We start from the raw sequence: 27,741 nt of genomic DNA, 5'->3' as shown, positions 1-27,741 counted from the left end.
CGCTGCATTCTTGTTCAGTGGGAAAGATACCCAGACCCTGGGCCCAGGATGGTGTAACCCTACTGGCTTTTTGTGCCACCTGACGGGGCCAGGCTCCTCTCTAACCTGGGTCTGGGTGGGAAGGGCCACTTCATCTTGTCATCCACCAGGGGGCCCTGGTGAGCGGGGCCGGGCCGACAGCCCCGTGGGAGATGTCCACCGCAGCCCCAGCCAGGGAAAAGCTGCCGGCTGGGCACCCCCTGCTGGAAAGCACTGGCAGGAGGGGCAGAGCCCGAAAGGTGTGGCCAGCGGAGCCTCTCCGAGAGCAGCTTCCTGTCACCATGAAGTGTGGCACAAAACCCCTTTCTAGCCCGTCCAGAGCACGGAAAGGGCAGGTTTCCCAACAGGCGCCAGGCCACAGGAGGTGGTTTCCAGTCTGCGTTTTTCCCATTCTCGGGCTGGGGAGGGAACATCAGAGTTGCTCTGCGCCCTCCCACGGTGTGACGAAAGGAGGCAGTGTCCCCCTTCTGCTCCGCCCCCCACCCCAAGGTCCAGTAGAGGCTGTGCAGTCCTCCAGGAGCCCCCTTGCTGTTTGTTTTTTAAAGATTTTATTTATTTGTTTGGCTGACAGATCACAAGTAGGCAGAGAGAGGGGGAAGCAGGCTCCCCGCTGAGCAGAGAGCCCCATGCGGGGCTCAGTCCCAGGACCCCGAGATCATGACCTGAGCCGAAGGCAGCGGCTTAATCCACTGAGCCACCCAGGCGCCCCCTCTTGCTGCTCTTCTGCACCTCTAACAGTGAGGGCCCCCCAGTCTCCTCCTGGCTACCCCACTTCTCCCATTCCTCCCCTGGAGCCGGGGTCCTGTAGGGCCGTCCAGGACACTGACTTCTAGTCCGGCCTCCTGCCCCTGCTGCTGGGTACAGGGACTGTCTCTGGCAAGGTTCCCCTTCTTCAGGGTTGGGACATGTCCTCACGAAGCCTGTGCTCCAGGCCCCAGAAAGACCTCCTGCACCCCCTGCCCCCAAGCCAAGAACCGTGTAACTTGGGCAATTGGGGAGATTCGGGGCCTGCGCCCAGGGAAGCACTGGCCGGATCCTAAAAGGAAAGCTTCAAATCATTCAACAGCCGCAGGCACCATGGCTGCCCCCCACCCCCCGAGACAAGCAGCAGACACCCTGGCTGCTTTGGGGGAGTTTATTTCCCGGTCAGAAAAGGAGAAGCAGGGTCAGGCTCCTGAACATTCTAGGCCCAGGCCCAACAGGGGAGGCAAGGGGAGGGGAGGCACAGGGGAGGCCCCGACTGTGCGCGCTTGGTCCCACAGCTGTCCTGGCTGGGTCCGGGGAGGGCCTGCCGGGGATGGTGGCACCGAGCCTGGGGGCAGAGGCGGCAGGCCAGGGGGCCCAGAGGACGGCACATACGGAGGCAATAAATACTGCCAGGCCAGGCACACGACTCCAGGCCGGCAGGCCCTGGTGGGACAAGTAAGGCTCGGCCGCTGGCTTTGTCCACCGAGGGCGGTCTGCGGGGGCCGTGGGCTCCAGCACTGCCCGCCAGGACAAAGAAGGCAGAGGCGTGAGGACACCTGGCCTCCCAGATGAGAATGGAGGCAACTTCAGTTTTGGCAATCTGGCTTCCCCCCAGCCCCTGGAGCCGTCCCCACAGCCCCGGCCGGGGGAGGGGGCTGGCTAGGCCCTGGCGGGCAGGGGAGCAGCAGCAGCACACCCCACACCCCTCCCCGGGCCACGGGGACTGCGGGTGGGGCAGGGACCGGGGGACACCACATGCTCATGCAGACATGGGGGGGTTAGAGGTTAGTGACGGCCCCCACAGCACACGTTCCACATGTTAAGGCATCATGGTTAGACAGTTACTGACAGCGATGGATGAACTGACCGGGGACAGGTGAAAGCAGGAGGCTGGCTGGCCCCCAAGAGGCCTCGAGTCATGCACCCCACCCCACCCCCACCCCGAAGAAGAGAAAGAACAGGATTCAGGGCAACTGCAAAGGCCTGCAAGGACCCGGGCGTCCAGGAAATCCCCTTGGAAGAGCCAGTGCCTCAGGTCAGATTAGAACGAGTGGAGGAACCCAAAGGGGTACGGAAGGGGAGGTGGAGGCCTGGCCTGGAGGCTCCCTCCCCCCTCCCCAGCACAGGCAGAAGCAGCAAGGCGAGACCACCGAGGAGGCTGGGGCCAGGAGGGAGGGGCAGGGTCGGCTGGGGGCGGGGGGCAGACCCGTCAGCACTTTGGTAAGGGGTCAGGATGGAGAAGGGGGGCTGATGGGGGTGGGGCACGTCAGACAGGTCCGTCCGTCTGTCCGGAGGCCTGCCCGCCTTCCGGGTCAGGGCTCAGTCCTTCCAGTCCTTTTTGATGGTAAGGTTCCACTCCCAGGACAGGTGGTCCGTCTTGTCGTCGTCCGTGAACCGGGACTTGATGTTGTAGCTCCCTCGGGCCAGCATACCCTTGGGCGCCTCCTCCGTGGGGGTCAGAAACTCGTACTCCTCCGCCCGGGGCCCGTAGCTCCCCACCATGTAGTCGGTCTTGTCGACTGCGTGCAGGAAATGGGCGGTCACCAAGGCTGCCAACCCCACGCAGGGCCGAAGGCACACACCGCCTTCTCTCTCCCCATGCAGCACCCCCATCGTGGGGGCAGGGCGCCACCCCCCCCCACTCACTCTTGACGCCCTTCCTATACGTGTGTTGGATGTACTTCATGCCAGACACGATCTCCCGGTTCACCTGCAGGGAGAGAAGCCAGGCCAAGCTCGGCGAGGCTTTCCAGGCCCACGGCCCCCCAGCACCTCCCACAGCCCCTGCGCCTTACTCGGAAAGAGATTTTTATCCGGTATTCCACGCCCTCCTTCAGCACAAAGGACTGCCTCCTGAAGCCCTCCAGATCGCCTGTGCCCAAGAAAAGATTGTCTAGAAGGCTCAGCTGCAGGAAGGGGCACAACACTCCCTCGGTGCCCACCCTGAGCCACACAGCCCCAGGCTGCCCCATCTAGGACCCCCAGCCCCTCCAAAGCCAGGGCCGCAGACTTCCCAGCCGCGCTTCCCACGCCCCCCACAAGAGGGCACGGGCGTGCTGAGAAAGTACTTGCAGCGGAACCAGCAGGCTAACCCTAACCTCAGGCCACTCACCTGTCAGGTCCAGCTCCAGGGGCCCCGGGGCCGTGCTGCACACCAGGGTCAGGCGGGTCACAACAACATTGGGGACGTTGGGGTCTGCGGATGAGAGCAGGTTAGAGCTCTACCCCAGCCCTAACTTGCCATTGGCGGGGGGAGGAGCGGCTGGCAGCAGGAACCCACAAGTGACAGGTGTCCCTCTCGGTGCTGCCTCAGCCCACTTACCAGCAGACACAGTCACGCGGCCCAACAGGGCCTCCTTGTACTTGCGCAGACTCTCGTCATCCTTGTCCAGCTCCTGGATCTCCTGGATGCTCTTCTGGGCGGGGGGCTTGTAGTTGACCGAGTGCTCGTCCTCCTCGTTCTCCGCGGCGATCTGTGCCAGCTGCTCCGCGGTGGGCTCCTGCTCGGCCATGCTCACCTCTAGCTGGGTCTGCGACACCTGTGGGACCGGCAGGGTTGTGGCAGCCTGAAGGCATGCAGTGTCTGCCTGTCTGGCCTCTCAGCAGGCCGACCGCCAGCACGCCTCTGCCGGATGGACGGGCCCTCGGCGAGTAACCGGCCCCGTGCTTGGGCCCCAGGCAGGCAGGCCTTTTGGAGGAAAGCAACTGCAGGCAGAGCTGTGCAAAAGTCCCGAACACAGACTCCTGAAGCCCAGAGAAGACCACACTCTGTGCCCTGCCCACCTTGCGGACCCCTGCAAGCCTGGGTAGCGCATCCAGAACTACAAAGGCCCCTCAGTGTGCTCCCTAGGAAGACGGGGCACACCTCTCCCACAGCTGGGCACAGAGACAGCCGCCCCGCCGCACTGGCAGGGCGGGGCCACCTCTTCAATCCTGCCCAAATCCTGCCCTTCTTGCGAAGCTGTCCAGACCCTCTTCCTAAGGAAACCTCCTCCTGGGTCTCCCTGACCACACACTCCTTGGGTTTTGTCCTAACAGGGGAGTGGGCCCTGTCCTGCAAGTGCAGGGTTCTCCTGGAGCTCAGATGACCGGCCGGCCGAGAGCCACAGGCGGGTCCCAGGGGGGCACGAGGAACCCCAACCATCTGCCAGCCTTCTCCCCAACTGCGAGGCCGTGTGACCCGCAACGTGGGAAGGGCTGCAGGGCTGCAAGGTCTCGGCGCCCCTTCCGGGATCCTGGCTCAGAAGAGCTTGGGGCAGCGCTGTGGAGCGCACGGCAGCGCAGGGGGCAGCGCAGGGGGGCAGCCCCGGGCTCCCCAGGACGAAGGATCCCCCCGCGCCCGCCAGAACGGCTGAGGAACCGGCGAGGCCCTCTCCGACCCTCGCGCCGCACGGGAAGTGGGCCAGAGCGCAGTCCACGCTGGCCCTCGGCCGGCCCCGGAAGGACCGCCGAGCCTGTCCCCCGGGACCGCGCCGGCAGCCTGGAGCCGCCCGGCGCCGGACCTCACAAAGGGCCGCCGGAGCCCCGAGCCGGCCGGCCGCCACAGGTGGGGTGGGGCGCGCCCGCCGGTCCCGGCCTCCGGGCCGCTTCCTCGGGAATTCCTCCCGAAGGCTCACGCCCTGACGCCACCCAAGTGTGGCCGCAGGCGACGGGCTCCGCGAGCGCGCCGGCCGCGGCCCCCACTTCCTTCCGCAGGGCTCCGCAATCTGGGCGGGCGCGCGGGCTGCGGGGCTCGGGGGGCCTCGCCGCGCGGGCCGGCCGCCGCGCCCGCGTCCCCGGGGAGGGGGCGCCAGGCCTGGACCCGGCCGGCGCGCAGCGGCCCGGGCGGGGGCGCGGCGGGGCGCGGGCGGCGGCCCCCGAGGAGGCCCGCGCCGACCCCCGGCGAGCGGCGCGAACAAAGGCGCGGCGCCCCCAGCCCCGCGGCGCCCCCGCCCGGGCCCCGCCCCGCCTCGCCCCCGCCGCACCCTGCCCGCCGCCGCCCCCGCCGCCGCCGCTCACCGGAGGCTCGACCGCGCCGCTCTCGCGCTCCCTCCCGCACGGAATGACGAACGTCGCGGCCCCGCCCGCGCGCTCCCGGCCGGCCACTTCCGGGGTCACGCGACTTCCGCTCGCGCCGGGCGGCCGCCGTGGGGCGCATGCGCGCGCGCGGGCTGCCGGGAGCGCGCCGCCACCATCTTGTGGCGCCGGCCTCGTGGGCGCGTCCCGCGAGGTCCGGGCCGGGTTAGGGTTTGGCGCGCTTTGCTGCCGGTGGTTTTTGTTGGTCCCGGGCGTCCTCGGGGCTCGGCCGCCAGCCCGGGGCACGGGGCAGTTTCACGGCCTCGCGTGCGCCTCCCCCTTCCCGTACATCGTGACCCGTCCCCGAGGTGAAGCGCGGGACCGGCGGCCTGTGTCGTCCGACTGGGACCCCAGGGCCGCCCCGGCGCCGCTGCAGGGGAGCCTGTCCCCGCGCGGGTGGCCCGGCCCCTCCGTCCGCTGTTGCTCGCGCACGCGAGAGGAGCGCCGGGCTGTCGGCAGCGGCTGTCGGCTGGGGTCCGACGGGTGCCGCGCGCAGACCCGGAGACGCTGTGTAGTCCCCGCGCGCCCCCGGCTCCCGCGACCCCGGCGGGTCCCCGCGCGCCCCCGGCTCCCAGGACCTGGCAGGGCCTGGGGCGCCTGCCCACCTGCGACGCTGCCCTCGGCCTCCGCCATCCCCGGCCCCTCCTGTGGATGGAGGCATTTTCTACCACAATCTGAATGCAAAATAGGAACCTGGCTATCTTTTGAACACGTTTAAATATTGAGGATTCTGTGTAACTGAGGGGTCGCGCGGTCAGCTTTGTGTGCGGAGCGGCGGTTCGGTGGGTTGCTTGCCAGGCTTCCTGTCGTCGGAAGTCCAGAGCCCACAGCCCACTGCCCTGCATTGCCCAGTTGTACGTAGAGGAGAACTCTGCTTTCAGATGACCCAAGTGCTTTTATTTATTTTTTATTTTTATTTACTTTTTAAGATTTTGTTTATTCATTAGAGAGAGAGAGCACAGACGGCCGAGGGGGGGCGGGGGGACAGCAGAGGGAGAGGAAGAAGGCTCCAGGCTGAGCAGGGAGTCTGACCAGGATGCGGGGGTCATGACCTGCGTGGACGGCAGCCCCTTGATGTCCTGAAGTCACCCAGGAGCTCCGCCACCACCAAGAGCTTTTAAGAAACAAAGCAAAAAGCAAAAAATTCCTATTGTAGGAAATTTCAGACATATACTTTGTTAGGAATCTGTTACTGTGTAAAAACACGTGGGGGCATTTAGCAGCTTAAAACAAGAGTTCCTCCGCTGTTCCTGGGGGCCCGGGAGCGGCGTGGCTGGTGGTCCGGCTCTGGTCTCCTGAGGCTGCCGCAAGCAGTGGGCCAGAGCGGATCCTAACATCTGGGGGAATTCCAAGCCCTTGCCAATGCGATGAGCAGGATGCTCCGTCCTTGTGGGCCAGAGGGTTTACTGCCCTGCCACCCCCCCACTCCCTGCTTGCAGCAAGGCCACTGGCTTCTCCCAGGAGCGGCTGTCCACATCGGAGAGACAGGTGGACGCGGAATAATAGCCAGCAGAGCAGCAAGCAGCGTCTCTAATAACATCCGTCTCAGGAGGAAGGTCGCTTCTGCACTCTTCCGGCCTCACAGACCTGCCCTAGTATAGCCTGGGAGGGGCCCAGGGGGCTGGCAGTACCAGCAGGCAAGGCCGTTGGGCCTGCCTTGGAGGTGGCCCCCCGCACGCACCAGAGGAGAGAGAAGGGCAGGATGAGCCCAGGGCACCTGCCGTCTAGCCTCCACAGTTAGCCTAGGGCCCGGCTTGTTCCCCTGTGCCAGCTACTGGTTGGAAGCAAACCTCAGAGGTTATTTCCACCGTGAATATTTCAACACGTATTTATTTCAAAGGAAGGGAATCCTTTCTGGGGAGAAGCAACAGTCACAGCCCCAGCATCTGCCCTGTTCACGTATCTACCACTGTGTAAGGAACCATCCGAAGTGGAAGGGCTCAGAGCTGTGATTTACAGCTCTCTCCGCTATTCTGTGGGCTGGGTGAGCTCCGCTGGGGCTCTCCTGCCGCTGCCGTCAGATCAGGTCCACGCTGGGGCCCCATCGGGTTGCGCCTGAAGGAGACTGCCGGCCCCAGGCCCTTCCATGAGACTCCTGTGAGATTTGGGCCGCTGGATCCAAGAGCAGATGTTCTGAGAGGCCTGTTCCCAATCTCCGTGTGAACCCACGGGGGCTTCCAGAGACCAGACTCCTGCCGCTTTTCACGGGTCAAGCAACTTGAGCCAGTGCAGGTCTAAGGGCCGGGAATCAGATCCCACCCTCTCAATGGGAAGAAAAGTGTCCCTCTAATAGGACCAAATGACGCACGTTCCTCTCCGGTTAACACACTGCCTGCCAGGACCCCCGAAAGTCTTCATTTTGGCGTCAGCTCAGGGCGCAGGTGAGAGTGAGGCTGGGGTGTGACTTATCTTAATTTGGAAATTGGGGCTCAGGACCCAGGAGCCCTGCCCCGCAGCACCGGATAAACCATCCCTGACCTGCACAACCTGTGAGTGTGATAGAAAATGGGGCGCCTGGGTGGCTCAGTGGGTTAAGCCGCTGCCTTCGGCTCAGGTCATGATCTCAGGGTCCTGGGATCGAGCCCCGCATCGGGCTCTCTGCTCAGCAGGGAGCCTGCTTCCCTCTCTCTCTCTCTCTGCCTGCCTCTCCATCTACTTGTGATTTCTCTCTGTAAAATAAATAAATAAAATCTTTAAAAAAAAAAAAAAGAAAGAAAGAAAATGGGGCGCCTGGGTGGCTCAGTGGGTTAAGCCACTGCCTTCGGCTCGGGTCATGATCTCAGGGTCCTGGGATTGAGTCCCGCATCGGGCTCTCTGCTCAGCAGGGAACCTGCTTCTCTCTCTCTCTCTCTCTCTCTGCCTGCCTCTCTGTCTGCTTGTGATTTCTCTCTGTCAAATAAATAAATAAAATCTTAAAAAAAATAGTATACCTACCAAAGTTAACAATGCTTTCTTAGTATCATCAAATGTTAAATGTTCAATTTTTCCATCTCAAAACTTTTTTTTTTCTTTTTTAAGATTCTATTTAGGGACGCCTGGGTGGCTCAGTTGTTTGGTATCTGCCTTCGGCTTGGGTCATGATCCTAGGGTCCTGGGATCGAGCCCTGCATGGGGCTCCCTACTCAGCTTCTCCCTCTGCCACCTCTGCTGCTTTGTGCTCTCTCTTGTACTCTGTCAGATAAATAAATACAATCTTTAAAAAAAGAAACTAAAAACAACTCTTGTTCAAGCTGGCCTGTCCACATCAGGATCGAGGCAGGGTCAATACCGTGCACTTGGGCAGTGTGTGGCTGAAGTGTTTTTTCTCATGCACCTGTCTGAAAGCAGCCAGATGTCCCACAGTTCAATTAAATTCTGGCGCTTTCTGGAGGTAGCCCAGACCTGCAAGTTGAGGGCTCAGTCCTACGAGGCGAGGCTCCCCCTACTTCAGATGCCAGACGTGCGTCAGGTCCGCGGGCTGCCCATGGTTTTGCTGGCCGGTTATAAACACAAGGGGATCCTTTCTGGGGAGAAGCAACAGTCACAGCCCCATTATCTGCCCTGTTCACGCATCTACCACTGTGTAAGGAAACACCCAAAGTGGAGGGGCTTGACCACTCCTCAGGTTTGAGAACTTGCTAAAACAAGTCACAGAACTCGGGAAAATGCTTTACTTACAACGACTGGTTTATGATAAAGGACACAACACAAGAATGGCCAATGACCAGAGATGTCTCTGATGAGGCATGAGGCATGGGGTCGGGGTTGTAACTTCCTTGCCTTTCTCCAGGTGCACCACCCTCCCAGCACCTCCAAGGGTTCACCAACCCAGAAGCCGAACCCCATCATTTAGGGGTTTTTATGGATGTGTCATTAAAAAAGGCACAACTGCGGGGCGCTTGGGTGGCTCAGTGGGTTAAAGCCTCTGCCTTTAGCTCAGGTCATGATCTCGGGGTCCTGGGATCGGACCCGGATCGGGCTCTCTGCTCAGCGGGGAGCCTGCTTCCTCCTCTCTCTGTCTGCCTCTCTGCCTACTTGTGATCTGTCTCTGTCAAAGAAATAAATAAATTTTTTTTAAAAAGGCACAACTGGTCAAATCATCAGCCATCGATGATGAACTCCGTTTCCAGCCCTGCTCCCCCCCGCAGACGTTGGGGTGCGATGGGGCAGAACATCCCACTCCTCTGAACATGGCTTGGTCTTTCTGGTGACTAGCCTCCACCCTGGAGCTGTCCAGGGGCCCCAAGAGTCATCTCATCAGCCCTGGTGTAGTTGGCTGAAAGGTTTTATTTTATTTTTTACTTTATTTATTTATCTATTAAAAAGATTTATTTATTTATTTATTTGACAGACAGAGATCACAAGCAGGCAGAGAGAGAGGGGGAAGCAGGCTTCCTGCGTGCAGGGAGCCCGATGCACGGCTTGATCCCAGGACCCTGGGATCATGACCTGAGCCGAAGGCAGAGGCTTTAACCCACTGAGCCACCCAGGCGACCCCCCTATTTTTTTAATACCCCTTTTTTTTTTTTTTTTTAAGATTTTATTTATTTGAGAGCGAGCGGTAGAGAACACAAGCAGGGGGGAGGAGCAGAGGCAGAGGGACAAGCGGACACGCTGAGCAGGGAGCCCAGTGCAGGACTGGATCCCAGGACCCCGGGATCATGACCCAAGCCGAAGGCCGACGCTCTAACTGACCGAGCCACCCAGGCGTCCTCGAATATCCTTGTTTTTAAAGAAACGCACACAGAAGGGTTTGGGGAAAGCGGCCGCTTGCTGCACTCCGTCTCCATCGGTTCCGATTAAAACGTGGAGCGCCAGCATCGGGGAGTCCGGCGAGAGCCACGGGAACTTCTTGTCCCATTCTCACTTCCTTCCTGTAAATCTGAACATCAGAACTACAAAATAACAGCTAAGGACCTTCACAGTTAAACAGAGAAGCGGGCGGCCGCGAGCGCAATGACAAGCCTGGGACCGTGGGACACGGGCTGGCGGCGCCGCAGGGAGTCGGCTTCGGCAGCTGGAGCGCAGGCCCCGGGGAGGGAGAGCGGACTCGGCCGCTGCAGCACAACCTTCATCCCATCCAACAAAGCCGACGGGTCCAACTCACGGCTGGGCGCGCTGCCTGCCGGGCACGGGACGCTCCGGCCGCCAGCGCTCCCAGGCGGCGCCCAGGGAGGCGCCGCGAAACCGTGAGAACGGCTATTCAATCCAGACTCTTCTTAAGATTTTATTTATTTATTTGACAGAGAGAGATCACAAGTAGGCAGAGAGGCAGGCAGAGAGAGAGGAGGAAGCAGGCTCCCTGCTGAGCAGAGAGCCCGATGCGGGGCTCGATCCCAGAACTCTGGAATCATGACCTGAGCTGAAGGCAGCGGCTTAATCCACTGAGCCACCCAGGCGCCCCTTTCTTTCTTTTTTAAGGATAAGGAAGATAAAAAAAATGCAGGCGAAACCACAGGAAGATACCTCTTTGCCCCAGATGATGGCTGAGGTAGGTGGACGGTGCACACCGGCAACCTTGTGCTGGCCAGTGAGGGTGCGGGAGGGCGCAGCTGCCCACCGACCCCAACGCCCATCCTAGAGGCACGTGTTCTAGAAGACTGTGTGCACACGCCCAGCAGCCCGGGCCTGGAACAGCTCACATGCTGGCCCACCGCACGGCGCGGGAACAAAGCGTCAGTCCTCACCGGGTTCTGGCAAGACACTGAAGTGTGAATTCCGTGCTAGTGAGCGGGTCTACTTGGAAAGCACGACGCCAAGTGAGAGAAGCCAGAGACAGAGGGGCACGCGTGGTAGGATTCCCTTTATGCACCACGTCCAGACCGGCGTGTGCCGGGACAAGGGGAGGAGTAGGGAGTCACTGCTAGTGGAGTTTCTTTTTGGGGCGATGAAAATATTCTGGAACTTGAATGAGCTGTTGGACTGTGACCCTGTGAATGTGGGAAAGTCACTGTGAAATTAAAATTCTACCTTCCAAATGGGTCAACTTTATGGTATGTCAATTCTATCTCACTAAAGCTGTCGTTTAAAATAAGCCCAGTAGGAGCATCCTGGTGGCTCAGTGTAGAGCACGTGACTCTCAGTCTCAGGGCTGTGAGTTTGAGCCCCATTGGAGGGTAGAGGGGACTAAAAAAATAATAAAATAAAAAGTACAATAAATAGGGGCACCTGGGTGGCTCAGTAGGTTAAGCCTCTACCTTCGGTCATGGTCCCAGGGTCCTGGGATCCAGCCCTGCATTGGACTCTCCACTCAGCAGGGAGTCTGCTTCCTCTCTCTCCCTCTCTGCCTGCCTCTCTGCCTGCTTGTGATCTCTGTCTGTCAAATAAATAAATAAATAATCTTAAAAATAAAAAATACATAACTAGAACGCCTGCAGAACCCAGGTCTGGAGAGCACTGGGAGGTGGTTCTGTTTGTACCGTCACCCTCTGTGCTGACTGAATGTGTTAAGCTTCTCTTTTTCTTTTTTTTTTTTTTTAAGATTTTTTTACTTGACAGACAGCAAGAATACATAACAAGGGGAGAGGTAGAGGGGAATAAGGCCCCCAATGCAGGACTCCATCTCAGGACCCTGGGATCATGACCTGAGCCAAAGGCAGACATTTCACCGACTGGGCCACCCAGGCGCCCCTATTTTTAAAGTGACCTCTTCCTCCAACATAGGGCTCAAATCCATGACCCCAAGAGCCAAAGTCACACACTCTGTCAATGGCTCCGGCCGGGCACCCCGATATCCTGTGTTTACCCCCTGGCCAGTCTGTCCCCCATCGGAGCAGATGTCTGAGGGCAGGGACTTCTGTCTTGCACTCACTGCTGTGTCCCCAGCTCGTGAGGATGGCGCTTGGCATGCGGCAGGCACTCACATATTTGCCGTCTGAGTAAATAAGTTTTCTTTAAGCTCAAAAATAGAAAGATCAGTTGACCAGGTTTCCGGGAGGATGAATGAGATCTGCACGGAAAGCCTGACGGCGAGGGAGGCCCAGGCCCTCCACGGCGGTTTCTCGATTTCTGCAGCCCCGACTGGAGAGCGGCGCCAAGTCTGCGTTCCCACAGTTAACTTCTGTCGTAGGTGTGAGACTGTATCACGATTTCTCACTTTTGTTTCCCGTGTCAGGCTCGCAGCTCCCTGAAGAACCAAACTCCTCACTCCGCAGACACGTGCGGACAGACAGAGGTGAGAGGGCCCAGATGTCGGGGAAGGGCCGCCGCTGCTCATCGCCGACTCTGGCTGCCGCGATTCCTGCAGTCCGCAAGCAGAGAGGCCTGCCGCTTGTTCCAGAATGCTCGGTAACACACATCTTCGCTCAACTAACCAAGAGCCAAGGACACGCCGGCAGCTGGCCGGCTCCCCACTGCACGGGCCATCTGATGACAGGTCCGGCCCGGGGGCTCGGAGTCCCGCAGCCAGTCCGCTGTTCCTCCCCGGGGCCGGCTTCCTGCTCAACGCGCAGAGCAACTCAGACAGGCCAGGCAGATCCCATACCCATTTCTGGGCCCAGCACTGAGCTTCTGTGTGGACCGCCGGCCATGAAGAAGGCCGGTTAGCATCCACATTCGGGCTAAGGGGCAGCCAGTCCAGCCGGGTGGCTCTGAGGGGCACTGGCCAACGGCAGTTCAGTGTCTGAGCAAAAAATGTGTGGGAGAAAAACATGTAAAACCCCCAAGTTTTATTTCCTCTTTCACTCATTTAACTGGAATCTTGGGGGATGAAGAGTGCTGGCCGTTGCAGGGTCACCTGGCACTGTTCTTTCGGTGACCAGGTGCCCAGCTTGCCTTGGATCACGGCCGCCGTCTCTGCACACAGCAGACCCCCTTCCTTCTCAGGAGCGTCCCTGCGTACACACGGTTCTACTTGGAAGTAGAACGAGGTTTCCTGGGGCGCCTGGGGGGCTCACTGGTTGGGTGTCTGCCTTCGGCTCATGTCGTACTCCCCAGGTCCTGGGATGGAACCCGCACCGGGCTCCCTGCTTAGCGGGCAGCCTGTCTCTCCCTCTGCCACTACCCCTGCTGTGTTCCTTCTCTTGTGGTCTGTCAAATAAGTAAAATCTTAAAAAGAAGTAAGATGAGGTTTTCTGTCCCACAAATGAAGGAGTCAAGGCTCAAAGCCATCGAGGCTGCTCCCCACCTGTAGGACGCACGCAGCACCCGCCCCCTCGGACTCGCTAAATTTCAGGGTCTTCTTATTCAGTCACCCCTCTCTACCCCATGGTCTCCCCAGCTCCTGCAATGTCACCCCCTTCAGTTTCTCCTGTCACTTTCCTGGGTCATGCCACTGACCACTGCTTTGCCAGTGTCTGCCTATCACCAGCTGCTAAACTGGCAACGTCCAGTGCTCAACACCCGTGGGACGTCGGTCGGCGTCCCGGTGTCTCTGCCTGACTCCTAGATCCCACCCTGAGCGCCGCCCCTTCCCCCACTTTTCTCTTGGGCCTTTCTCACCACATGTGGCACCTTCAGCCACGGCTCCAGTGCCTCTGAGCCACCCCCCCACCTCCCCATCCCGGCGGCCAGCAGCAGCAGCACCTGTGGCCTCTGGCCCAGGCCTACCTTCCCCCTCCAGCAGGGGTGCTCTTCAAGTAGCCACCACCTCTCCGGCGGCCGTCTCCCTATCCAGCACGAGGCTGCTCCGCAGACACCGCCTCCCAGGGCCCCCTCTGTGCCGGGGTCACATGACCTCGACCTATCCTGCCCTTGTGGCCGCAGCCGCCAAGGCCAGGCGTGTGCCAATCCCTCCCTGGGACACTGGGCTCCTCCAGGGCTGAGCTGGAGCGTGCCGGTCACGCTTCCGTGCAGTGCCTGGTGTCAGCGGGCCGTTCAAGTGGCAGCTGCCGGCTGCGTAGCAACGGCGCCGGTAAAGGCACCACGGCCAACGTGCGAGTTGACCCCGGAGCCACAGGGCACAGCCTGGCGGGTCCTTATCCGGCCACAGCAGCCCTCCCTGCCACGCAGCTCTGCTCTCCGCAGCCCCCGGCCTTCCCGGGGCTCTCTTCTCTGTGGAGGCCACTGCCCTCCAACCGCCTGCTGCACCCGCAACTGTGCTCGGGGGGCCGCAGAGCAGGGGCCCTTAGGTCTCACTGGCTTCCAGGCACAACTGCGCCCTGGGCACCAGCTCCAGAGAGGGAGGGAAACCCTGAGGACCACAGGGTGGTCTCCTGACCCACCCTCCCAGGGCGGGGATCTCAGCCTCTCCCGAGCAGCATGTCTGAGCACGGAAGCAGAGGCAAGTGGCCAAGTGACATGGCCGGCCTGCTCTCTTCTGTCCCAGAGGGGGTCCAGGTGGGGAAGCTGCTGGCCCTCCCTTCCAGAGCTGTGTGCTCAGACGCGCCTCTGCCACAGCTCCCCCGAGCGTTTCACCCAGGACACAATTAAGGGCACACTTTCTGGCTGGCTCCTGCTTCCATGGGAGAGACTAACAGGAAAGGCTTATGTTGCGAAGTCAGAACTGCTGATCCATGCTTCTGACAAGCAGAATTCCAGGAGGAGAGGGACAGCCTGGCCACAACACGGCGTCCCCGGGCCCCCTCACGTCACACACTGCAGGCGGTGGTGGTGGCTCCTGCCACGTCCTCCCGCCCACCCTATGGGAGAGGACGGGGCTAGGGCGGGCCGAGCAGAGAGCACGGCTGCCGGCGCCGGACGGGACCGCTCCACGCACGTTCAGCCAGGCCCAGGGAAGGACTGCGACGCGGACGAGGCACCGCTCCAGTTCCACACGCATCTCTGCTTTATTATGGCAAAGGTGAAAACACCACCTTCCCACAATGCCAACCGGTAACATTTATCCCAAAAATAACTCAGTACAAAACACGGCTGTTTCAGATTAAAAAAAAAAAGAAAAAAGAAAACAAAAAAAAACCAGAAAAACCCAAAACAAAACAAAAAAGGAAAGAAAAAAAAAACCTTTACACGAGTTTTTAAATCCTATCTTAAAACATAAAAGAAACAAATCCGTCATTGGCCGCACAGCCCCAGTCCAGCGCCCCTCCCAGCCGGGGGCACAGAGGAGACGTCTGGGTCCTGCTCCACGCCAGGATCTGCCGCGCTTTAGCTGGTGTCCATCTGCAAGACACATGCAAGTGCTCGCTCAGCGGCTGGCCCGTGCCCCCTGCACCCCCCAGCCCGGCCTGGGACTTACTCTCGCGTTATAAGCGTCCAGCTGGGCGTCCAGCTCCTCTGCAGAAAGCTGCTGCTTTGAACTCCGGCCAGTGCCTCTGCCCCTGCCCCGGCTTCCTCCGCGGGTGCCTCTCCGGGTGCCGCCGCCGCCACCAAAACCCCCGGAGCCGCGGTTTCTGGTCATCCCGCCTCTGTTCACGCTAGCGAGGAAGAGGGAGTCACTCTCCGGACGTGGAAAGGCCTGCGGGCCCACGCGGCGCCCCGGCCCCGGCGCTCACCTCTGTGTGGGTCTCCGCTGCGTGTCGATCTGTGACGTGACGAGCTGGATGTTCATGGGGCGGCCTGCGGCAGAGAATACAAGAGGCGTCCCGGTTAGAGGGCCCTGAGACGCACCGACGGCGCCACAGCCGGGTCTCCACGCAAGCACCGGCAAGGGGCTCTGTGTGTCTCCGGTGCTCCCGACAAGAGGAGTGGCCGAGCGAGCCTGGCGGGAGAACGAGGTGCTGCCGGGGACAACCCCACCAAACCCGCCGCCTCGCTCCTTCTCAGTCCAGGTGACGTGGGGGTCTGGTCAGGCGTCCGGGGCGCTCTGGGTGGAAAGGTGTGGGTGGCCTGACGGAAGAAGAACCGGTACCTTTGTCTTTACGACTACAGCCCCGCACTCAGAGCTGTACTATGGCGGTTCTGAGAAGGCTTCACAGAAGTGAGTCTTCCGGAAGGAGCTGAGGAGGGGAGGGATGTAGCTCGCTGGATGGGGGTTCACAAGAGGTTGGTCCCGATGTGTGGGGCAGCATGAGAGGTGGCAGGATGGAAGAGAGAGACAAAGGGGCGAATGCAAAGTGTCCTCGGCCACAGGGGGAAGGCATACTCCTGCACGGACAGCTGCCAGCCCCAGACCGCACAAACGAGACGCAGCCCCGCCATCATCCTGGGTCCAACCGCAGACGCACCATCCAGGGGGACCCCGTTGTATTGCTTCATAGCTTTCAGGGCATCTGCCTTCCGTTCAAAGTGCACGTCGGCGGTTCCTAAACTGCGCCCGGAGCGGTCGTAGTGCACAGCCGCCTTCTTCAGGGTCCCGAATTCAGCGAAGAGCTCCTGGAGGCCGGGAAAAGCAGCTGTCAGCCAAGTGGCTTCCCTTTGGGTGGCCCAGGGCACTCCCCGGGCATGTGAGCTGCTCTGGGGTCGTTTCCCTGGGCGGCAGACACATGGGGGGGCAGGGCAGTGGTAGGGGAAGGGAGGGGCAGCCGGGACAGCAACTTCCCGGAGCAGCTGGGCCTGAGGGCTCCTGCCAGCTGGGGACCTTACATCTGTCCCAGGATGCAGGTAAAGGACCACAGAGCCCACCAGTGAAGGGAACAAGATTAAGTTGCTATCTTCTTCAACAGAGGAAAACTGACAACACACCCAAGGACTGTGCCAAGAAACAGCAAAGGCCAAGATCACAGAGCAAGGGATGCTATCCGACATGTGGACATGTGGACCAGCTCACAGGGCCCGTTGATTCGGGAGCCCTGACCCAGCCCCTCCCCCAGGGCGGATTCTGGCTCACCTTTCCCTCTCCTCCTACTCAAGCCTGCCGCAAAGGCTGAAGTCAAGCGCTGCCATGGAAACTGCCCTGACCTCAGGCAGGCTGGGAGTTGGAGAGGGAACCCAGAGTGTGGGGCTACTCCGGCCGCAGGCACACAGCGGGAAGTGGAGTTCACCAAAAGCGGTTTCCAGTGGATGCCAGAAACCACCTTAAAAAAAGTGTTGAGACACCGTGAGTGCTCACCGGCCTTGCTCTGTCCTCCCACGGCAGTCAAACAAACAGCGGGGCTCCGGGGAACTGAACCCAGGAAGGCCCAGCACCCTGACCCAGCCATCTCTGGGACTGATCCCCAAGATGTCTTTACTTAATCAGAAAACAAGTAAATATGCCTTTAAAATCTACATGCCTTTGAAATTCAAACAAAAAACCCAAAGAACAAAAATAAAAAATGCCCCCAAAAACAGAAAACAAAACAAAACAACAAAAAAAGAAAACAAAGAAAAAAAAAGCTTCAAACAAAGCTGGGTTTGAGAATCATGGTGCTCAAAAGACCAGGGGAGGACCAAGGCCCAAGTCCCGTGAGACCCGGAGCTGGGGCTCGAGGCACACCGAGCCCCCTTCTGCGCTCTGCACACTGACTGCCACGGAAGAAGATCCTTCTCCTCCCAACGACCTTAGAACCAGGAGCAAATAAACCAAACGGACACCCTAAGTGCGGCCGCGACCCAGGGAAGGCGCACCCCAGGCCGGTCTCCCCCGCGGGGAACTGACCGCTCGGGCAGAGCGTCTTCGGGCGCAGGCGCATCGGCAGGGCAGCCGCTCCCCACGGTCAGCTGGGGCCGGCCTCCCCGCACGCTGAGCTGCCGGCCGGCCTGGCACCTGCGGCCCGGCCTCTGCTCCGCACTCCTGCACCCCGTAGACGGGCCGGGGGCTAGCCCTGCCGCCCGGGGGGCCCTCGGCCCTCAGCCGGGCACATCCCAACCGGGACCAAGTCGGCGAGGGCAACTGCTCAGCGCGACACTCGCGCCCTCACCTGAATGTCAGCGTCGGACACTCCGAAATCCAGGTTGGACACCAGCAGTTTCCCCCCCGTCTCGACGCCCGCGCCGCCCCCGAAGCCGCTGTCGAACAGGTCGTGCTGCCACTTGTCCGGAAGCTGTTTCGGCTGGAGGAGAGACGCGAGAGCCGACCCCGACCGTGAGCGTCGGCCCGGGGCTCCCGCGCTCCCGGGCAGCGGCGCACGGTCCGCGCGGAGGCCCGCAGCTCGCCCTTCCCGCCCACGCCGCGGCCCGCCCGCCGGGCCCCCACGCTCCCGCCGCGCCGCCGCTCCCTCCGGCCGACTTCCCGCCGCCCGCGCGGCCGCGCCCAGCGTCCGCTCGGCCGCCGCCGCCACGAGGCCCGGCGCCCAGCCGAGACAAAGGCCGAGGGTCTCCGCCTCCCGGGCCCGGGCCCGCGCGACCTCCGCGCCCGCCGGCGCCCGCGCCCCCGGCCCGCGGCCCGCCGCGCTCCCCGCCGCGCGCCGCCCGGCCGGCCCGCTCCCCGCCGCGGGCCGCCGCCGCCGCCGCACTCACCCTGCTGTAGGGCGCCGGCCGGTTCCTGCCGCCGCCGCCCGCCGCGCCGCGGGCGAGGGCCGGCCGGTTCCGGATGGGCCCGCCGCCTCGGTTCACTCGCGCGGCGGCCTGCGCCCCGCCGCCACGGCCGCCCTGGGAGCCGGCCCGGCCGCGGCCCCGGCCTCCGCCGCGGCCACCTCGCTGGCTCCGGTTCAGCTTAATGATGTCGTCCAGAGACATGTCCATTTTGTCGGCCATGGCGGGCGCGGAATCGGCCTTGGCTCGAGCCCGCGCGTCAGCACGCCGGCGCGTCACTTCCGGGGCCGCGCGGCGTCTTCCGGTGCCGAGGCCTCGGAGAGGCCGGGGATTGGCTGTGAGTGCACGGCGGGGGCGGGGCGGCGCGTGCGCGCTAGGGAGCGAGCTGGGCGGGCGCTCCGGAAGGTGCCGGGCAGTGGCCGCGGTCGTTTTTATACCTTCCCGCGCGGGCGCTGCCAACGGAAGGCGGGCGGGGCAGCGCGCGGTCAGGCCGGCGGAGGTGCGAGAGCGCGGGGCGGAGCGCGGCCGTTTGGGCGGGACTGGCGCGCCGCCCCTCCCCCCGCTGCCCGCGCGTGCCTGGACCCCGCGCGTCTGCCCCGCGCCCCACCCTCTCCCCGGACGGAGCGCGCGCCCCGCCCCGCCCCGCCGCGTCTCCCCGCGCCCCGCGCCCCGCGCCCCGCGCCCCGCGCCCCGCGCCCCGCGCCCCGCGCCCCGCGCCCCGCGCCTTCGCCCTCGCTCCTCGCGCTTCGCGCGCTCCCCGCGCCGCGGTCCCGCCCTGCAGCCCCTCTTCCGCGCTCTGGTCTGGCGGCGGCGGCGGCGGCTCCCGACCAAAGTCCTTGCTGAGCAGGGCCGCAGGCCGAGCGGGCTGGGTGGGTGCCCCCGCGTAGCCAGCTGGGCCGGGCTCTCCTGGGCCGCCCGGGCCGGCCGCAGCCCTCCGAAAAGCCCGGTGCGGCCCCTCTCTGCAGGCACGGGTGGGAGCCCGCGCTGCGCTTCGAGGACGCCGGGCAGCCCGTGCCGAGCGTGTAGACATCCCTGCGGGTGTGGGAGCCTGGCTCGCCCTCCCGGGGGCGCCCGGGCCCTGGCCCCGCCGTCCTTGCGGACCAATGTGCGCCGGTCGGTCTGCGTTTCTCAGGGCTCTGGCCGCCGGTCCAGCCCCGTGCTGACCGTGGGGTTGGGTGACCCTCGGCTCAGAGGAGCGCCGCTTCGGTACCTACATGCTGTAGCGGTGCAGACTGAGGTGCCGGTGATCTCTCTCCCTCTGCCTGTAGGCTCCGCGGCCATGAAGGTGAAGATTAAGTGCTGGAACGGCGTGGCCACTTGGCTCTGGGTGGCCAACGACGAGAACTGTGGCATCTGCCGGATGGCCTTTAATGGCTGCTGCCCGGACTGTGAGTGTCCCCTGAATTCCCTCCCTCTTGAGCTTTGCCTGCTGGCCTGGCCATGACCTCTCGCCAGAAATACCTGCACGGAGTGGCTGGGTTTTGGTGCCCCTTTCCTCAAGAAAAGTGGACAGAAGAGAGCCAGGTGGTTTGGGCCCCTGTTTGTAGAAAGGGCCCGTCAGAAGTTTTGTAAGAAAAAGTGGTGTCACCTTGTAGCGTGGTGAGACTCGGCTGTGAAGTCTGAGGGGGGAGAAAGACATGTTAGAACTCTGTGTCTCAAGATTCTCAAGCAAACAAAACCCGGAAGGTTGTAGGGGCTCCGCTCCCTCGCCCAGCACAGAGGATCACGGTGGGTAAGGGACCTTTCCACCGCTGCTCCTCGGCTCGGCGAGGATAACTCGGACGCCTGGTGCCACGTCCGCCGAGTCTCTAAACGGAACTCCAGCTTGTTACAGGCTGTCCCGTCCCATCGGACAGGACGTGATGATGAGTCCTTAGGGTCTCCCCTATTCCTAGTCCTTGCTGGGACCTGCCCAGGTGTCCGTAGGTGTCCCTTCACTGTGTGGTGTAAGCAGGATCCACAGTTGCTTGCTCCGCTCTGCCCTGGGTGTTCAGTGTTAGCATAGAACAGGCCCTTCCACCCCCACTCAGTTTTTTCAAGACGTCTGACCTTTTAGCGAAGTTGTCTTGTTTCACGGAGTGCCTCCCACCAGGTTTTATTGGATTTCATTTTTGTGCTGGTTTGTTTTTTTTGTTTTGTTTTGTTTTTAAAGATTTTATTTATTTATTTGACAGAGAGAGATCACAAGTAGGCAGAGAGGCAGCAGAGAGAGAGTAGGAAGCAGGCTCCCCACTGAGCAGAGAGCCCGATGCGGGACTCGATCCCAGGACTCTGAGATCATGACCAGAGCCGAAGGCAGCTGCTTAACCAACTGAGCCACCCAGGCGCCCTTTGTGCTGGTTTTTGATTCATTTTTGTTCACGTTATGTTCTGTGAAGTAGAAACGCTTTGAATATATTTTTAAGTCAAAAACCAGTTTTTGCACCAGTGTATTTTGGTTTTAGCCAAACCCAAGTGAACTTAAACAGAAGCAAGTTGACCCTTTAGGGGCCAAGGGCAGTCCCAAGAGGAAAACAGGACATTGAAGTACTAAAGGGTCCCTGTCCCATGAATGACCAGGCCTTTTGTGTGGGGTGAGGTGAGTGGCCAGAATAATAGTGCTTTACTTCTTACAGTGAAATTCAGGTCATTGGATTTTTTTTTAAGGTTTTATTTATTTATTGGACAGACAGAGATCACAAGCAGGCAGAGAGAGAGGAGGAAGCAGGCTCCCTGCTGAGCAGAGAGCCCGATGCGGGACTCGATCCCAGGACTCTGAGATCATGACCAGAGCCGAAGGCAGAGGCGTTAACTCACTGAGCCACCCAGGCACCCCTACTTCAGATCACTCTTAAATGCGTCGCTAGTGACACAGCAAAGGCCATGGGAGTCTTGGGGGGGGGCACAGACCTGCAGCTTCCTAAGCGGCAGACTCCAGTCTTCTGGAAAGAAGTCCTGGAGGGTACCGCCCTCGACTGGTTGTGGGGGAGAGAGCGGCCGGCAGAGACGCTGGGGTGCGGAGCCCAGCTATTGCCGTGGCAGCAGGGCTTGTGGCTGGCATCTGCGTTTGACGGTGGGCTTTGGTTTTGTGGGGGGGGGTATTTAGGGCACGATCTTCTGACCGGAGGTCAAGTTTGAGAGCCAGTCGTCCTGTACAAAGTGTCAAGCCTAGGTCCTGCCTGTGCGGATGAAGGGATGCTGGGGTTCTCTTGCTACAGCTGTGCGCTTGTGAGAAACCTGGGGTGACGGGCGCTGTGATAACCTGCCCCCAGCCCCAGAGGGCTTTGGGAGTAAAAGTCTTCTTGAGACATGTTTTTATGACAAAGGATTTGCGTCCAGACCGGAGCAAGCACTTGGGTGAGTCACCGTCACTATTCTGTGCTCCGCATGCCTCAGGCAGGCTGTCTGCTGGTGACGTTACTGGAAGCGGCTCCTGCCTCTGATGGCCGATGGCCGTGTGGCCTGGGTACTCCCCCATCAGCGGGCCCCCAGGGCATCCCCTGCCAGAGTATCCTGCCTTTGCAGGGGACTCTGATTCCAAGCTGAGTTCTCCTGGACCCAGGAAGGCCCTGGGCCTGGGGGGTGTCATGTCAGCCATCGCACCGAGTGGGCACTCCTGGCACAGGGTCCTCCCCCCGCCCCCCCGACGGGCGGGGGAGCAGAGCGAGTACAGTAATTCTGTATTTGCCCCAGCGTATAATTTTCTAGTCGTTAGGTCATCAAAGTCTCAGGAAGGCAACGATGTTTTGTCATAAAAAGGATTTTTTTTAGAAGATTGAAAAACACCGCCCCAAACACGTGGATAAGAACGTACAGCGGCGGCCGTCCTGACTTGGTGGGGTGCAGGCATGTGGGGCAGGGGCTGCTCGGGGTCAGGGAGCCGCGCACGCTCGGTAGACGTGGAAGGACATTGAAGAGCCCACATTGGCTGCTGACCTGGTGCCCGTCTGAACCACGGGGCTGCGCTCCTGCCCTCCGGAAGTGGCAGGCACCTCAATGCACCATGTGCTCAGGCCTCTTGTCCAGAAGAGGGGTGACGGGGTGGCCGAGTGCGGCGAGGGTGGCCGAGAGCACCGCCAGGTTCCCAGCCCCTCTGTTGGCGAGGGATGGGCCAAGTGGGACCGCTGCGTTGGCTGTGGTATTATTTCATGGGACCGAGCGTCCTGTGTTCGGTGTCGAGGAGGGATGGTGGTCATAGAAGTCCAGAGGCAGACTCTGTTCTGCGAGGAGCTCCCAGCATGGTCTAGGACGTGTGTAGACAGAGCTGCCGCAGGGACAGGCTGTCAGTCCCAGCCCTGGCTTGTCTGTCTTGGCCCTTGTGTTTGTGCATCAGTGACATCTGGTTCAGCTAGTGTTCCAAAGGTGTAGAGGACCCCCAGGGCAACGATGGGGGGGGATGGCACCCCAGCAAGGGTAGAGGCTGCAAGCCATAGTGCGTCAGTGCCCATGGGGACCCTGACACACAGCCTGAGGGGGCCGTTGTGCTCTGGTGGCACTGGCTGTTTGATGGGATTTTCTTGCTTCTCAGAAATCAGAGGAGATCAGAGACCCCTTTTTCTTCTGATCACGGCAGTGTGGCTGTCCCCTGTACCCGTCCATGGAGGTGGCATTTCCACGCACAGGGAGTGCCAGCAGCAGGTGGCCTGACAGCGAGGCGGAAGGTAGCCGCGTGCTGACTCCCGGCTGCTGATGGCTCGGGCCGCCTGCAGCCCTCCCTTGGAGCCTCCTGGGTCCCTGCCGTCTAGAGAGGAACTCCCAAGGCCCCAGCTCTCCTACGCCTGGTCGGAAGGAATAGTTCCCTGTTCAGAGGGGTGGCTCTTTGGTGGCGGCGGGGGGGTGGGGGTGTCCCTAGATAGATTCAGGCTATGACCTTGGTGTCCCAGTGTGCCTGTAGATGGGCCTGGAACCTGGGAGGCGGGGACTGTGGGCTCGGCCCGCGCCCCCCCTGCAGCTGACCACCCCCCTCGCAGGGGAGGACAGAGTGAGGGCTGCGCTTGCGGGCCTGTGTGTGTGTGTGTGTGTGCGTGCATGTGTATGTGTGTGCACACCACACACTGTGCTCACGCTCCTGATTTCTGTCTTTCCTGAAACATGAGGCGTGAGAGGCCCTGCACACGGGCGCCCTTGGGCTGCTGGGGCTGGGCAGGTGCCGGACACCCAGGGGTCCTGCGCCCCATCTCTGCCCGGTGCGTGGGCTGCCCTGTGTGACTGGCCTGGTGCTCTCGCCCCCTCCCGCAGGCAAGGTGCCGGGCGACGACTGCCCCTTGGTATGGGGCCAGTGCTCGCACTGTTTCCACATGCACTGTATCCTCAAGTGGCTGAACGCGCAGCAGGTGCAGCAGCACTGCCCCATGTGCCGTCAGGAGTGGAAGTTCAAGGAGTGAGCCCCCCATCCCTGCCCAGGGCTGGCCGGCTGTGCGCTCCTCTGGCACCAGCCCCCTCCGGGCCGCGACACGCCTGACGACTGGAGCTGCGTTTGTTTTCCTTCAAATGGTGACACTTTTATCCAATAAGTAAAACTCATTAAATTACCTGAACCTTGCTGGAGGCCTCTGTTGCCTGTTTTCTTGGTCCTGACGCCACTTCGCAGTGCGTTGATAGGAAATCTCAGGAGTAAACATCTCGATGCGATGCCGCCAAGGCTCTGAGTCACATCCCCAGGAGGAGCGGGAGTGTAGGATCAGCCAGAAGAGCCAGGGGCGAGAGTGGCTGGCTCTGGGGGCTTCAAAGGCCCCGGGGGTGCAGAGGCCCTGGGGCGTGCGTGTGTACCAACGGGAAATGGAACACCAGTGGCTCCGAGGCCCGGGGCCTGTCATTTGGCCTCTCACCTGCTCGAAGCTGGGGACCGCCTCGCAGACCAGTCTGGGATCCTGACTTGGCACAGCTGGCAGCTGCTGTGCCTTTCACTGACAGGCCGTCCCTGAGCAGGGGCTGGTGGTCTCTCTCAGTCCCTCCTCCCTTATTTTGGCGCGAGGCCAGCTGGAGCGTCTGAGCAGTGACATACCCGGCGTAGGCCATGTTAAGGACATCTGTGTCCCAGGTGTCTGAGGTCCTCTACTTGGAGAACAGCTCATGGGAGGCTCCTTTGGTCACCTCTGTCAGTCCACAGCTCCAGGTTAGGGGTGGCCCCTGGGGGCCATGGTCCCAGCCCTGGAAGTCTTGGCTGCTTCTGGACAGACTGCTGCAGGCCTCATGTCCTCATGAGCTGCAAGGAGTCACTGGGCACTGGCTCCTTCCGGTCCATTCTCAGGGAACAGCCCCTGGGGGTCACTGCCTTGTGCCTTGTGGGTGGCCAGCTGCTGAGTGCTCCCATGCTGCTTGTCCTCAGTCCCTGGGGGCAAGACCAGGTAGTGTCCTCGGGGGCTGGCCTCTTGCTTGGTCACCTCTGGGGCAGCCTATTTCATGCCTGCATGTTGTACCCAGAGAGAAGGAAGCCCAGGGGACCATCCCCCTTCTCCAGGCCGGAGGTCACATGCCCTCTGTCCAGAAACCCAGCTGCCCGGGCCCCTGAGCTCAGGATCCGACCCGGGGAGGACACACCCAAAGGAAGACACATCGCATCCAGTTTGTTTAGGGGAAGAAGAGGTGCCTGAGCAAGCCCCCTGGCCCCTGCACTTGGTGCCCCGCCCCCCACCCCAGGGCCTGGGCTCAGCCCTCCTGGAAGCTCCCAGAAGTCCTGTAGACAAACAGGTGTTGGGGCAGCTACTGTGTATTCTTGAGACTTTGTGTCTACAATGTGTCAGGATCCAAGGAATCCCTGGGAGTTCACAGCCCTGTGGGAGTGGGCTGCCGCTGCGGAGGGCGGGTCCAGGCAGCATGGCCGGCCTCCACTGTCCCGGAGTTTCCAGACCTCACCCTGGGGTGCCCCCAGCCCACCTCCCCTGCCCGGGGTGGGGGGGGGGTTCTGCTGTGACCCATGACTCTGCCTGGGGCATCAGACGCTGAGTGCAGCCTCGAAGGCTTTCCGGCCTTGCCCTTTGGGGTGGGTGCTCTCATTCTCAGATGCACTGTCCATTTGCCTAAGGTCGCAGACCCTCCTGTAGGCTGTTCCCCACACGCCGTTCGGACTCTTCCGTGTTTCCTGCCTCCAGCCTGGTCCTTGCAGGGTCTGCTTGGCCTCAAGCTGGCCCTGCAGTTGCCCCCCAGCCAGCTGTCTCCTCCCCGGAAGCTCGGGGACCCTGCAGCGACTCCGGCACATCAGCCAGCTCTCCCCCCAGGTCGCAGAGGCTCACAGCCTGCCGTTGCGAACACTCCTCAGGCTTCCCCTTACTGCCCCCCACCGCCGGCCCTGCTCAGCTCCCTGGTCTTCCCCCGTGAGCCAGTGAGGCGCTCTGCTTGCCCTCCTGCCAGCTCTGTTTCCCCATTTGGCTATGGCTTGAGTTAGGGACTGAGTCATGGCCTGGTGAGCACAGGTGTTCTGAGGGTGCCCACCCCGAGAGCAGAACTAGGTGGAAGAAGTCTCTGGGTTCATGTCAGCTGTCCCTTGGTCTGGTTTCCAGAGGTCAGGCCTGGCCGCGTTGCCCACCTCTTCCTAAAGGACCCCACCAGTAGTGGCCCTATTAGAAGTTTCCCCTGTGGGTGTGACACAGAAGGTGGCCCCCAAGCCCACCCAGACTTTGAAGTTCCCTTTGAGGGCTGGAGAAAGTGTCCCCGGGGCACAGATGTCTCTCTGCAGCGTCTAGGACCTCTGCGGGGAGGGGTAACTGCTAGGGCGCCCTCGCGTCCTGGGGGCTGCTCAGTGCTGCCCCGCTTGTCCCTGCTTGCACCGAGGCCGCATCCAGGCAGGACCACGGGACAGGGGGAAGGAGCAGGCGGCAGCGGGGAGGATGGGGGCGTGGGATCCCATACGGGAGGCTCGGCTTCTTGCTGCCTGAGGGGGGCCCGCCCCCGCGCCCCGCGCTGCTAATATAAGGCGGCGGCCGCCGAGGCTCCGAGCCGCGCAGTCCAACCGCCGCCCGCGTCCCCATGGCCCGGTCCGCGCCGCTGGTGGCCGCCGCCCTGGCGCTGTGCCTGCTGCTGGCGCCGCCGGGCCTCGCGTGGTACAGGCCGGCGGCCGGGCCCGGCTCCTACTCGGTGGGCCGCGCGGCGGGGCTGCTGTCCGGCTTCCGCAGGTCCCCCCACGCGCGCCGCTCCGAGCCCCCCGGGAGCGCGGGACCTCCGGGCCGGGCGAGCGCCGTCGCCGAGCCGCGCCCCCGCCTGCGGAGCCTCGTGAGTGGGGCCGGCGGGGCTTGGGGGGGGTCGGTCGGAGGTCAGAAGGGGGGCTGTGGTGCGCGGGGTCGCGGCGCGGGGGCCGCGGGGTCGGGCCGGGGCGGCCCCTCAGCCTCCTCCCGCCCCCAGGCCGCGTGTGTCAAGGACGTGTCCCCGAAACTGCGGAGCTGCGCGCGGTTCCCCGACGGACGCGCCACCGTCCAGTGCCAGGCGGACGTCTTCCTGTCGCTGCGCGCGGCCTCCTGTCGCAGCGCCTGAGCCTCCACCCAGCCCGACCCTGCCCGGCGGCAGCGCAGACACCCCAGCGCCTCCCTGCACCCCCGCGCCCATCCGCTCCCCGAATAAACGAGAAGCGCAGCTGAACTCCGAGTGGGGGCGGGTGGGGCGGGCCCGCGGTCTGCAGACCCCACTCCGCCGCCACTGTCTGCCCTGGGCGGGGGCAGCCCCCTCACCTCCCGCTGTCGTCCACACAGCCCCCGCGCTCCCCCGTGTCCTCCAGGAGGCAGCTCCATGTCTGCCCTGAGCACTGCCGCTGCCCACCACCCCACCCAAGGGGGCCCCTGGCCTAGGACAGCCCCCCCCACCCCCGCCTTGGTTCTGGGGTTTCCTGAGGACAATGCTCTGCCTTTTAAGAGGCGCAACTCCTGCAGTCCCTCTTTTCTTGGTGTCCCCCCAAAACACAAAGTACTAGGCACAGGGCAGTGATTTGGGCTGTTGAAGGAGGGACTAGGCCAGGGAGGGGTGGGGCTGGGGGAGGCAGCCACACCTGCTGCTCCAGGACAAAGCCCGGCACAGCCCCACTTAGAGGCTGTGGGAGGACCCACACACCCACTGGCCTGAATGACTGCATCTCTAGAGGCACTGACTTCCCAGAGCCCAGGCCCCGAGCCTCCTCCAACTGTGTCCCCGTGGGCTCCCTGGCTGCCGCAGTCCCCAGCTTAGAGGGGCCGCTCCCGTGTTCTCCCCCTTCGAGTCCGTGCAGGACTAGCGGCTCCCTCCTCGTGCCCCCGCTCCCAGGGCCCTGCTGCCCGGGGCTCCAGGAGTCTGAGTCTCGCCCTCCCTGAAGCTGGGGGCCTAGGGGCGGTGCGGGTCTAGGGAGTACCTCGCGCCTCTCCCGCACTGGCACAGCTTGGGGAGGGAGGAGACTGGTGGCGGCCACCCAGCGGGGAGCCGGGGCGGCTGAGCGCTCAGTCCCTTCCCTCCTGCTGCCTGTACAGCTCGAAGTTAGACTCATGACTGGTTACATCGGGAGGAGGAGGGCAGACCCACCCGCCAAGGAGGGAA

General features: G+C 62.2%; 4 protein-coding genes across 5 annotated transcripts; 2 read left to right on the top strand and 2 right to left on the bottom strand.

Annotated features, from left to right (window-relative positions):
* Positions 1 to 1,160: 1,160 nt before the first annotated feature.
* On the bottom strand, positions 1,161 to 5,112 carry ARHGDIA (Rho GDP dissociation inhibitor alpha). Its single transcript, XM_059147785.1, has 6 exons — positions 5,005 to 5,112; positions 3,329 to 3,545; positions 3,119 to 3,202; positions 2,802 to 2,878; positions 2,653 to 2,716; positions 1,161 to 2,525 (listed from the first exon to the last, which is right to left on the bottom strand). The coding sequence occupies exons 2-6, from the start codon at positions 3,516 to 3,518 to the stop codon at positions 2,326 to 2,328; spliced, it is 615 nt and encodes a 204-aa protein (XP_059003768.1). The 5' UTR covers positions 3,519 to 3,545; positions 5,005 to 5,112; the 3' UTR covers positions 1,161 to 2,325.
* A 9,629-nt stretch (positions 5,113 to 14,741) lies between these two features.
* Positions 14,742 to 18,534, bottom strand: ALYREF (Aly/REF export factor). Its single transcript, XM_059149873.1, has 6 exons — positions 18,256 to 18,534; positions 17,718 to 17,849; positions 16,104 to 16,251; positions 15,432 to 15,495; positions 15,176 to 15,353; positions 14,742 to 15,099 (listed from the first exon to the last, which is right to left on the bottom strand). The coding sequence occupies exons 1-6, from the start codon at positions 18,490 to 18,492 to the stop codon at positions 15,085 to 15,087; spliced, it is 774 nt and encodes a 257-aa protein (XP_059005856.1). The 5' UTR covers positions 18,493 to 18,534; the 3' UTR covers positions 14,742 to 15,084.
* A 92-nt stretch (positions 18,535 to 18,626) lies between these two features.
* Positions 18,627 to 23,791, top strand: ANAPC11 (anaphase promoting complex subunit 11). Of its 2 annotated transcripts, none has more exons than XM_059149884.1 (3): positions 18,627 to 18,769; positions 19,539 to 19,658; positions 23,488 to 23,791. In XM_059149884.1, the coding sequence occupies exons 2-3, from the start codon at positions 19,550 to 19,552 to the stop codon at positions 23,631 to 23,633; spliced, it is 255 nt and encodes an 84-aa protein (XP_059005867.1). In that variant the 5' UTR covers positions 18,627 to 18,769; positions 19,539 to 19,549; the 3' UTR covers positions 23,634 to 23,791. The 2 variants fall into 2 exon arrangements, with proteins under 2 accessions (XP_059005867.1, XP_059005868.1); XM_059149885.1 differs by lacking the exon at positions 18,627 to 18,769 and adding an exon at positions 18,976 to 19,139.
* Positions 23,792 to 26,035: 2,244 nt separating this feature from the next.
* NPB (neuropeptide B) lies at positions 26,036 to 26,772 on the top strand. Its single transcript, XM_059149883.1, has 2 exons — positions 26,036 to 26,457; positions 26,587 to 26,772. The coding sequence occupies exons 1-2, from the start codon at positions 26,215 to 26,217 to the stop codon at positions 26,713 to 26,715; spliced, it is 372 nt and encodes a 123-aa protein (XP_059005866.1). The 5' UTR covers positions 26,036 to 26,214; the 3' UTR covers positions 26,716 to 26,772.
* The last annotated feature ends 969 nt before the right edge of the window (positions 26,773 to 27,741 follow it).

This window comes from Mustela lutreola, chromosome 15 (genome assembly GCF_030435805.1).
Source record: "Mustela lutreola isolate mMusLut2 chromosome 15, mMusLut2.pri, whole genome shotgun sequence".
NCBI classification, from domain to species: domain Eukaryota; kingdom Metazoa; phylum Chordata; class Mammalia; order Carnivora; family Mustelidae; genus Mustela; species Mustela lutreola.
The sequence above is the reverse complement of the archived record's forward strand: the minus strand, read 5'-3'. Positions and strand labels throughout refer to the sequence as shown.